Below are 12,389 nucleotides of genomic sequence, written 5' to 3' on the forward strand. Positions count from 1 at the left end.
AGATCAATGGCAAGGGATACCTGTTCTTCTTAGTCATGGCGTTGAGACCACGATAGTCTATACAAGGACGCAGTCCACCGTCTTTTTTTTTTACAAAAAAGAAACCGGCTCCTGCTGGTGACGAGGAATTCCGGATAAAACCCCTGTTCAAATTCTCTTTGATATATAGGGACATAGCATCCGATTTGGGTAAAGATAAAGGAAATACACGTCCCCTGGGTGGTATCTTGTCCGGCATCAATTCAATGGCGCAATACCAAGGTCTGTGTGGGGGTAACTTGGAAGCCTCCTTTTCAGAAAAGACGGCAGAAAATGAACAATATTAAGGAGGTATACCGGAGGATGTGGAAGAACCGGCCATAGCGGGTTTATGAATCCTGGGAAGACATCTGGAATGACATCCTGGACCCCATGCAAGAATCTCAGGCTTCTGCCAATCCAGAGTGGGAGAGTGAAGTCTGAGCCAAGGAAGGCCTAGAATCACAGGGTTGATGGCCTTTGGGATGACTAGAAAGGAGATTTCTTCAGTGTGTAAGGCTCCGATGCGTAGAGAAAGGTTGACAGTTCTGTTCTTAATGGATCTTCCAATAATACGGCTGCCGTCTATAGCTGTAATTGCGACATGTGGATCCAATGGTTGCGTGGGTAACGACAACCTCTCTACGATGTCAGCTCGTAGAAAATTCCCCACTGCTCCGGAGTCAATGAGAGCTGGAAAAGACAGTTGTTTATCAATATATCGCAGAAGGACTTGAATAGAAAAACTAGAATCCACAGGAGAGGGAATAGACCTAACTAACTTAGCCTCTCCAACGTCAGTTAGGTCCGGTCGTTTCCCGGACGCCTCCCACACTGGCTTAAAACATGACCGGGTTCTCCGCAAAAGAGGCACAAACGGTTCTTGAATCGCCTCTCTCTTTCCTTCTGGGATAAACGTGCCCTTTCCAACTGCATAGGCTCTTCCTCAGGAGTAATTGGGCTTTGAAATCGGGGTGCCAAGCGGAATGTAGATCGGCGGGAACTTTCTCTCTCTTGAGTGCGTTCTCGGAACCGGATATCAATCTGGTTACAGAGGGAAATCAATTCGTCCAGAGTAGTGGGTAACTCCTGGGGTGCTAACTCGTCCTTAATACGATCTGACAAGCCTTGCCAAAACGTGGCCACCAAAGCTTCATTGTTCCATCGTAGCTCAGCCGCCATAGTGCGAAATTGGAGAGCGTACTGGCCCAGAGTAAGAGTACCTTGACGTAGACGGAGAAGTCCAGAAGCAGCACTGGAGACATGTCCAGGTTCATCAAAGATACGTCTGAAGGTTTCCAAAAAGATGGCACTATTATGAAGACTTGGGTCATCATGTTTCCAAAGGGGAGAAGCCCAGGCAAGCGCTTGACCAGACAATAAGGAGATTATATAAGCAACTTTAGTTTTCTCTGTAGGAAAGTTTCCAGGCTGAAGTTCAAATTGAATAGCACATTGGTTCAAGAACCCTCGGCATTCCTTGGGGTCCCTATTGAACTTAGGTGGGTTAGGTATGCGGAGTTGAGAGGGTGCTGGAGCAGATACAGCAGGGCTGCTCTGGGCGGGGGCAGGTTGTGGAGCCGAAACAGGTGGAGGAGTTGGAGCTGCCACCTGAGCTGCTTGAAGCGTATCCAACCTGTTAGAGAGAGTCTGCAGAATCTGTAATAATTGTTCTTGATTCTTCCCCTGGTCTTCAACCTGGGCCGCTAGGTGATCCAGTAATACCCTAGCGGTGGGATTCCCTGACGCATCCATCAGTTAGATAGCGGGGTCAGAGCAAACTGTTACGATTTAAATGCCTTAGTCAGTATTTGCACAGGCTTACCTAGAGCGCAGAGTCTAACGGCCTTCCGGTCTTCACCAAGAACCACCGCAAGGTAGTGTGGTCTTTGCTGCAGGTCGCGGCCCCCAGGTTAGCCGTGAATTCCAGGGTTTGAAGGTCTGGAGCAGTAAGCGGTAGATGCACGGAGTTAATGAGTGCGTAGCAGGAGATGGGTCCAGGAACACAGCCGAGTCGGTACACAGGAGATATCAGGTATACGGTGCCAGAGGGAAATCCAGAGAGTAGTTGATAACACAGCCGGGTCGGTACACAGGGAAGACAGTCCAATACGTGGTGCCAGGAATAAGCCAAAGAATAGTCAGGTCACAGCCAGGTTGGTACACAGGAGTAGGAGGAATAAAGGAGTACACAGGGAGCAGGGTCACAGGAGTCAGGTACACAGGAACAGGTAGCCAGGAACAGGAAACACATTGCTCTGACACAGGCAGCGTGTCAGAGCAGAGAAGATATAGTATTTGAATTCCCCGCCCAGGAGTCACATGACTAGCTGCAGGAAGAACCCGGAAGTGCGGGGACGCCATCAGGAGAAGCGCTGCACAGAGCGGATACAGCTGCTATACCACGCTGACAGCGCAGCGGAACAGGGATCAGGTAAGTTCATAACAACCATACACAAAATACAAGCCTGTTGGCTTGTATTTTGTGTATGGTACAGAACAGAAGTAATCATTCGCCCTCATTCAGGAGACACACTTTTGCCTCTCTAGACGTCCGTCGTTTTTATAGCCGCTGGACCTGCTGGCATTGCCGTTTTAAAGTCAGCAATGTGACTGTCGGGAATCACGATGCCAGTATTTTATCCATGCCGGGAAATTTACATACCGGCATTTAGCCTGTCAGGATTTTCCTGTCAGCAGGATAAGTGTTGGTATTTCGACCGTTGGATATATGACTACCACCGGCAAATATATATGCACCTAATATAGGGCAACGTGTTTTTTTAAACACCTATTTTACCCAAGCTCCATGAAGTCTGCAGGTGTATGCACCTGACATGCGGGACTTCAACACATGTCTCGGCCGCCACCTAGACTGGTCCCATTCCGTTCCAAATTCCCACTCTCAATCTAACAGCAAGTATCTAAACAGGCCCATCTTTTATTGCTGGCGCAAGATTATTCCTTTTATTCATATCTGCACAAAATCTACTTGAGAATAGATATGATAATGGGTTGTATTAAATTCATGACGCAGACACAAATACAGTTTATTTGAGTAAAACATTCCCCAGCTCAAATGCTTTGCTATTTAGTAAGGATGCACCAAATCCAGGGTGCGCCTGATTTGTCAGAACCTTAGTGGCGTTAGCATTATTTAAATCTGACCATATCATTGGAAATGAGCCAGTGAAATTCTAATTCAATATTCAAATCAGGTTTCAATTCAGTTCCATATTCCACTGCATTCTTTCTGCAAAGATTTAGCTGAATGGTGTTTAGCTGAATTCTAAAATATGGAATTGGGGTATTTTTACTTTTAGTATGCGTTATTTCTTTATCATTGTTTGGTTGTACTAATTTCACATCTGATTTTATCTGACAAGAAGCACACAGATTTAAAGCATGGACAATAATTGAATGCAATAGTCATGAATATATCTATCAATAATGTTGAGCATTGATTCTTAAACCAAATTATGCATGTGAATCAGCTTAGTGACTCAGTTTCAGTTTTTCATTATTAATGTAACTAGTTTTAATTATGTTGTCTACAAATGTTTTGCACTTTTGTTTAAAGTATGAATGAATAATTAAGAATTTGCATAAGCTTATATGAGTTGAATTCAATTGACCGCATTGTTAGTGAGAATAACGCGGCCCGCGCATTATTACCATTACTACGGTAATAGTGCGTATTGTTACCGTTACTATGGTAATAGTGCGTATTGTTACCATTACTACGGTAATAGTGCGTATTGTTACCGTTACTATGGTAATAGCACGTATTGTTACCGTTACTGTGGTAATAGCACGTATTGTTACCGTTACTGTGGTAATAGCACGTATTGTTACCGTTACTGTGGTAATAGTGCGCATTATTACCATGAGCCGCGATCAAAAATCTGAGTTAAAATTAATACGGTAACAGTGTGCGGACTGCGTTATTCTCACGAACAATGTGGTCAATTGAATTTCCCTCCTTATAATACTAATTAATGAGTAATTAATATATTGCAACCAGGGCATTATTTGTGTGAAGTTTGTATATTCTCCCTATGTTTACATATGTTTCCTCCGGGTTCCTCTCATAGCCCCACAAGATCACACCTCAAAAACACCACAGTAGTGTTTGCGTGTTTACAGCATTTAGAATTCAAAGGCTGCATAATATGGTGACACTAATTAATATAAATAAATCAATAAATAATAATAATAATAATAATAATAATAATAATAATAATAATAATAATAATAAAGCTGAAAGCTCTACTCTGACAATATAATTCTTTAAAATATTTATTAAATATAGAAAACAAAAAAGCATTTCAGTTAGACACTAGCACACAACAGAACCTGCTGTTTCATATTATTGTATTTACTAAATGCTTTTGGTATTAGATGGAATTGCAGTGTTTTGGATGCATATCTATATTTATCAGCAATGGGCACATCAGAATAAGGCTTCCAGTACTTTCCTCTTACCTTCCTATACTTGTCCTTCTCCTCATTCAGATCCTTACATTTTTTATCATAGTCTTTGAACTGCTTTTTTTCATCTTCAGTCCATTCTGCCTCGGCCCTAGACAGAAAGCCTGGACGTGCGACTTCCTGAATGGACCACATAAGTGATGAATGTAAAATTCTGTAATATCACTACCAGTGATAATTGGATGCTATTTTTAACTGAGTAAAAACCAAGATAAAGTTCATATTTATATCAAAACCTAAGCAGGAATCTTTTAAAATATTTATATTTTGTATTAAAATATAAATATGTATTAAAACATTTGTAAAGCTCAGAAAAATAAAACAACAACCAAAATGTACTCCAATAACAGTACCAACTTTGCATCTATATGCATTTGATTCATTAAGCTGACATATTTCACTTTAATGATAATACTGTCTACTAAAGAGAGAATCCCTTCCAGTTATTTTGATGATATAAAGTACATCATTTAATGCAGGTCTGTCAAACTGGAATCCAATGGACACATTGGTTGGCTTGTCTGTTTACTGCAGTGTTGGCTAACCTGTGACACTCCAGGTGTTGTGAAACTACAAGTCCCATCATACCCTTCCAGCAATAAGCTGCTATATATTGACAAAGCATGCTGGGGCTTGTAGTTTCACAACACCTGGAGTGTGTCACAGGTTAGCCAACACTGGTTTACTGCAACCCCTAGTCTTATAAAAGGAAAAAAAACAAGATTTGTGGTGACACATTTAGGTTGCTAACTGGACCAGCAGTGTTTTAATGGCTAGAAGCCACTGTGGAATCATTACATCGGGGAGCAGCTAGGATGTATGTGTTTGTACAACTTTATCTTAACCAAACTCTCAAACTAGAGGCCAATGTTCACATTTAAGAGTTAATAGAGGATGTGGGAGATGATTGCAAAGCATTTCAATGACAATATGAAGGGGGTAGGAGAGAATTGGATTTACTTGAAGGGACATTCAGAATTTGAATGAAGAGGAGATCTGTATTTGCAACAAGGTATTGGCAGGGGGCTATTTGATTTGAATAGGGCTGGGTTTGTATGCATGGATTAGATTTGCAGAGTGTGGTGATTTTCTGGGAAAAGGGTTGGATTGGATTTGCAGGTAGTAAGCGTTAGGATTGGATGAGGAGAGTTTTTGTTTCCGAAGTGGTTTTGCAGAAGATCACTGAGGGACTTACAAAGGACTAAAACTAATACATTGTCCAAGGTATGCATATATTTTTATCTCTATATATGCTCCCATAGTGTATGGTATTGCTGCATATGTGTTTTCCCAGATTTTACTATATAAGTATGTCCTAAGGGTTGATTTATGTTTAATGGCTGCATGTGTATATGTTTGTTTTGCATAGAGTGGTTGTATATGTGTGGTGTATGTACAAAGTGGATGTGGTGGCTGTGTGCATCTGTGTGTACAGCTAGTTATTTAAGAGTAGCTGTATACCTATATGTGTACAGCATGAATAGGATGGCTGCAAATGTGTTTGTTCATATGGGTACAGACGACAATCAGCTATTATGTAAGTCCAAAGTGACAGAACATGATAATTAACTCCGATGCTGACATTTGGTATTACCTCAGTCCCCCCTCATCCCCATAGCATATGGCTTCATATCTTGTAATGGTTAACTGTTAAAAGGTAAAGTTCATCCAGCTGTTTAAACTGACAATGATGTATCTCTTTCAGATATAGGACAGTGCTGTATATAATATATGTTGTGTTCTCATATCATTTATTATCGTATAAGTATACTGTAAGAAATACTGAATTAAGTAGTAAACTGTCCTTGCAGACGTTCCAGAAATTGACAATGTCACAGTACAAAGGTAATAAAATGTATTCCTTATTGCTCTCACCGTTCTTAATATATCTTCCTTCTTCACCTCCAAGACACCTCCCATCATGTCATGGAGCGCACGCTGTTTGGCATTGTCTTCCTAAGGGAAATAAAAATAATGACTACATCATTTCTTACCCCATACTTATCTTTCACAGCACTGTGCATTTTCTATAAAATGTATTTGAATTGCTGTTATTAAATGCATGTGAATGTTTACCAGAAGCACTTAGTAGGTTTCTTTTAAGACTTACGATGGCATATGTCTATAATATCTCTTGCACATGTCTTACAGTATGTATGTTTTGTTTATAGTTTTATATTTATATATATTTATATTATATTGTACAACCATGTTATAGCCAGACACACAGTACTTATTTCTTAATGGCAGGTGGTATGGCTTGTGGTGGCAAAGGTCAGATTAAGCTTCATCACTGCATAAAATAAGCACCATAATCCCAACAAATAGACCAGTGAATACGTCACTCCCTGTGTCATTACTGGTGAACATCCCTGCAGAGTTTTCCTCCAGGGATTATTGATGTATGTTGAATGATAATCATTTGTACACTTACCTGTTCAGCCAGGCGTTTCTCCTCTTCCTGTTTCGCCTGCTGCTCTGCCTTTGCTTTCTGTTCAGATGTTAAATACTTTTCAACTTTTATCTTTAGTCAAACAAAAGAGAAAAGATCCAGTCATAGAAATCAAACACAAATCAACTTCAGTACAAATGGTTACATGGAAAGTCCAATTCTACACATATTCTACCCAAAAAATAATGATATACCCAACAGTCTGTGAATTAAAATGTTTTGGGTTTTTTTTTATTATTTTTTTTTTTTTAATCTTAGCGTGGTTACCCCCCACAAAAAAGTGACCCAAGCACCAGTGCTCATAGCGTGGACTGCCGGGGTATAAAAAGTGGTGGGTCAAAAGCCACAATCAGCCCAGGCTATGACAGGCTGGGCTAGCCACACTATAACAGGGAAACCTGCAGCATGGAGTCCCCCCTGTTATAGTGGTACAGTCACAGCCAGTTCAGCACATGGCTGAGTTTTATTGGGGAATAGGGCCTGCAAAATAAATGTACCATACTCAGAATAAACTGCCCCATGCTGAAAGCACTGGTGCCCCTCTCAACAACCTGATCAGTGGATGTTGCAATGATATAGTTTAAAAGTCAGAAAATAGCATTATTATATGTCACACTACTGGTCCGAGAAAGCCCTAGCAAGTCATAAACTGCATGGCTATACTACAAGTATCCATACCCATAGTGCCACATAGAAAAGACTGTTAAAGAACCCACACATACTAAATCCAAAGGGACATTCTTCTTTCTTCTTCCTTTTAACTCAAAGGGAATAAAAAATACAACAGACCAGTGGCTTTGCTATGATTGGTCAAAGCATAAGAAAGCTGCTCTGATTGGTTAGTTGCAGTTAAACTGCACTTGGGGTCTCAATGGACTTCATTGTAGCAGTGAGGTTCATTGATAAAATGTATCACTGCCCTCCCCAATCATATATGCGAGTGATCATTATATATAGAATGTAGCAGAGTGTATCTAACCTTTACCTGTTTTGCAGGATTTCCATACCAGGCATATAGATTCCTCTGCAGACACCTAGCCCCCACTAGCCATTAATGCAACTAAGTTGAAATCCAATAATATAAGTTATGTGATGTGGCAGTGGGGCTAGGTGTAGAGGTCTGCACCTTTCCCCCTGGAAACCCTGCAGGAGAGGTACCTAATGAGCCTTGGGTCTATTTTGAAAATATAAAAAAGTCTTGAAAGGTGGCCTTTAAATCCATTTGGTTTATAAAAAGTGCACTTAAAGCTAAGGAATATGCTGGTGCTATATAAAGGCATATCATGCAGATAATACTAATTTTAATAATAATGCACTGATTTTCATAGTAGAATACACTCAATCTTACATACCTCTGAATCTTCCACTGTGAATGCTCTCTCTGGTTTCTCATTATCTGTAAATTGTGGCTGTAGTAATTTCTCTTGTATGTTCAGCTCAGACATGATCTCCAGGATTCTCTGGTTCCTTTCATTCACACGAGTAACTTCTTGCTTTTTCTGCCTGCAGACCACTTCAAATTCTCTATTAAAGGCTGTTTTTACATTGTGGATGATATCCTGCATTAAATGTACAAAATAGTAAACACTAGCTGGGAAGAGAAGCTGCAGCATTTACCAATGCATAAAACTGAGTGAGCTGCGTTTAACAAATGACAAGGAAAGGTTCCTTTCTTTCTGTTATTTATACTTTTAGCTGTACATTAATGAGCCTCTTTTTGTTTGTAAATATGGAAAAAAATCAAATCTGACCTAACGTTGTCAACCATAACCTACCAACTCTCCCTATCAAATTGCCTCCTAGTGTCCAGCATTACATGAATATCACTATAACTTTTTCCATGTTTAATAAAAGCAATGGGAATATACACATAATTTTATTAAACATGTCCATTGTGACAAGGGCACACGTCAGGTGAAGCACATACGAACACCTTCTTGCTTTCACTTTGCTTTTTATTGTCAGGATGGCAAAGTAATTCATAACATAAAGATGCACACACTTTCCTTTTGACCCTAAAACGAAAGTAACAGAGACCAGCTCCCAAGACACTGGCCACTGTCTGGCATCGGTCACGCTATACAAAATAAAGACAGATTTAAATACTTTACCCTTATCCCACAGTCCTAACTTGATAGACAGATGACACCCCCCTTTGCCTTTAAAAAGGAGTCACTGCAGGTGCTCTGTTTGTTTGCAAACACGCCCTGTTACCTGGCTGCTAGCTGTGGAAAAGATGCTTTTAAACCACTTCAAAATATGTAAGTTAAATCAGACTGTTTACTATTATTTTGTCGTACATATGCCCTCTACCTATATATCTTTACCTTAGGTGCACTACTGTACAAATGTGTAACTCTTTTTGCAGTTTTTCTCTGCAGATGGCCAGCTAAATAGCTAACTCCTCTTTTAGAAGCCTGTGGCAAACCACTACCTTTGTCAAACCATGGAATACACACTCTAATTGATGACCTGGCTTGCCAATTCTAAAATACTGTGTATATTAAACCTACCTGAATCTGTTAATTTCCTGACAGAGGCAAAAAACTTAAATACTTTAAAAAAAAGTATGACTTGTCCATTTCGTTGTCATCACTAGTACCCACATGAGACCTTCCTGGAAAAGACATGGGAGTCTATTTATGACCCCTTGCATTTTCTTCATGTTAATTATAATTTCTTATCCCAGTGATAAGAAATTAATTAACACAGCTATTTATTAAACCTCTTCAGTCGGTTCCAATAAAAGCCTGTCCCAGTGACTAGTCTGTAGCAAAGTAATCGCAATTGATTTTCTTCCAGGTTCCAACTGCACGTTTTCAGCATGATTTAAGGCTTCATCAGTAAGTCCCATGAGATGAAAATATTAAGTGAGAAACATGGACAAAGTTCTACTAATCCCTTATCTAAAATATGATTTTCTTATGCAATTCACGTCATGGAGTGAGGAATATATCCATATCTATTTCATATCTGGAAACTCCAGGTCCTTAACCTACCGTACAATTATTAACACTGTTATTTAACATACCTAAATGAAAGATGCAATTTAAGAGTTATTTCACCATTAGGAGTTAAATAACCGACAGTTGAAAAATGACTTCTAATGTGTAATAGTCTAGTACATAGACAATTAAATAAATACTTCTTGCGCGTAGTGGGAGAGTTAACAGACATGTAAACGGCCATTTCCAATGTGTGGTGTCTGAGCTACACACATCACTTGCCTGTGCATTTCTTCAAATTGACTTAAGGAGGATAGAGGTCCAACAGGCATAAAACCCATGTTAAAGCTTCTGAGAGGCACTTAAAGCAGCAGGACATTCTATATAAAGAAGGGCACTTATGCCACTTACTTGTAGCAAAATAATCTGGTTAATTTTCTCCTCTCTGCTGTGCATTTCCAGCTGGCTGTACAAGTTGGAAGTATCTCCACCATACTGATCACTCAGGCTCCCAATCAGAGACGTGGTATCCTGACTTTTCACTGTCTCCTCCTCCACTTCTTCCTCCTCTTCTGATCCAATTTTTGCCTGAACTTCCACAATTTCCTTTCTGGCCTAAAGTAAAAAGAAACATCATATGTCCTCCTCATATCATTTCTTTTCATATGAAATGCAAATCATTGTGCACTACACAAGAAGAAAAGAATTAGCATGAAGGGATGAACAGGCTGATCATATATTTGTAGGCTGTAGTTATTGAACTAGTATAAATAGGAATTCCTGATGTAGACAATGTTTCCTTTTATTTAAGAAGGATTTATTAGAGCTTGTAAAGCAGTCGCCATTTGAACGAGATAAACTTACAGGGTTTGGCACAAGCGTCATGTTTTTAAATTTCAAATCAGTAAATACAACGCTTGAGATATAGGCACTTCCATGCCCACTTTATCAGAGTATAATAAAACTAAACAAAGGTTGAACGAACTACACATCTAAGGAAAACAGAAAAGTCAGTTTAACGCAGGAGAGACCAAATGGGGAACAATTTTTTATAATATAAAAAAATAAAGAGAGGTTTTCTTTGAGCACCTTTTTTTTTAGTTGAGGAACGCTGATGCACTCTGTAAAGTCAGCTCAATATAATTAACTTATAGACTCAAAATGCATAAAAATAAAGTGTCACATGGACAGGCTGCTAGCAAAGTCTTATATTATCTCCATTTACAACAACAGGTTTTGGGTCTTGTGTGCATGGCCCACCATCTGGAAACTGTTGCTGTTAATGGTGATAATAGAAGACTTCACTGGGGCCCTGCATGTACCTCTTTATTTGGATTTAGACTGTGCTTTGGCTAGATATTTGCAGTGCCCCCAATGTTCAGTGAAAGTGCAAGAAACAAGGTACTGCACAATATGAGCTAATTTACAATACACAGTCCAGTTATAAATTATACCTACTGAAGGGTTCCAACTAGCTACTAAATTAGCTGGAAAAAGAAAAAAAAACAATATCCTAAATAAATATATGAAAATGTATGTTTGTCTTTCACTTTACTTTGAGATCAACAGATTCGATCTTCTTGACTTTTAACACTCTGGCAAAGTCTTCCAATTCCTTATCTGTTCGTTCTTTCAAGGGATAATTCTTCACTTCATATTCTGTATGAAAAGACTTAAATAACAACATAGAAATTAATATTATAGCCTAAGCTGAGTAATCTTGTGACTCTGGAAAGACACATACTAAGCCAGATTTGGCTTTGTATTTTAATGTGACATCCTATGTGTGGGCAGCACGGTGGCGTAGTGGTTAGCACAGTGGCGTAGTGGTTAGCACTTCTGCCTTACAGCACTGGGGTCATGAGTTCAATTCCCGACCATGGCCTTATCTGTGAGGAGTTTGTATGTTCTCCCCGTGTTTGCGTGAGTTTCCTCCGGGTGCTCCGGTTTCCTCCCACACTCCAAAAACATACTAGTAGGTTAATTGGCCGCTAACAAATTGACCCTAGTCTGTCTGTGTTTGTCTGTCTCTGTCTGTGTGTGTGTTAGGGAATTTAGACCCCAATGGGGCAGGGACTGATGTGAGTGAGTTCTCTGTACAGCGCTGCGGAATTAGTGGCGCTTTATAAATAAATGATGATGATGATCCTATATATTGCTGTTTATTTTGTACTGTGTTACTAAAGCTAAGATAGCATCACATTCCTACATTATGTCAAAACATTTCAAGGCATGAGTTGAATAATTATGAACTCCATTTACCATAACAGAGCGTCCTTTAACAGCCATAGAGTCCCAGCATTCTTTTTTAATGATTTCGCGTAGATATTGCTTAGACACATTTTCCAGTTCGATTTCTCTTCGTACCTTTCAGAGAACACAGAAGATTGTGACTGACAGATTAAAATGCACAGAAAATGGAAAAACTTCCTAAGAATATAGAATTCTGACAACATTTTTCCATTGCCATTTGTGTTTATGTA

At 39.5% G+C, this 12,389-nt stretch overlaps 1 protein-coding gene across 3 annotated transcripts in view; it reads right to left on the reverse strand.

The window, feature by feature from the left end:
- CFAP43 (cilia and flagella associated protein 43) overlaps positions 1-12,389 on the reverse strand; it is a 93,486-nt gene that overhangs the window by 33,581 nt on the left and 47,516 nt on the right. For all 3 annotated transcript variants that reach the window (XM_075209188.1, XM_075209189.1, XM_075209190.1), the window contains exons 21-27: positions 12,169-12,273; positions 11,462-11,578; positions 10,318-10,521; positions 8,314-8,520; positions 6,944-7,033; positions 6,385-6,465; positions 4,504-4,629 (exon numbers count right to left, since the gene is read on the reverse strand). In XM_075209188.1, the coding sequence (XP_075065289.1) occupies positions 4,504-4,629; positions 6,385-6,465; positions 6,944-7,033; positions 8,314-8,520; positions 10,318-10,521; positions 11,462-11,578; positions 12,169-12,273 (930 nt within the window). The remainder of the gene's footprint in view (positions 1-4,503; positions 4,630-6,384; positions 6,466-6,943; positions 7,034-8,313; positions 8,521-10,317; positions 10,522-11,461; positions 11,579-12,168; positions 12,274-12,389) is intronic.

This window comes from Mixophyes fleayi, chromosome 4, assembly GCF_038048845.1.
Source record: "Mixophyes fleayi isolate aMixFle1 chromosome 4, aMixFle1.hap1, whole genome shotgun sequence".
NCBI classification, from domain to species: Eukaryota; Metazoa; Chordata; class Amphibia; order Anura; family Limnodynastidae; genus Mixophyes; species Mixophyes fleayi.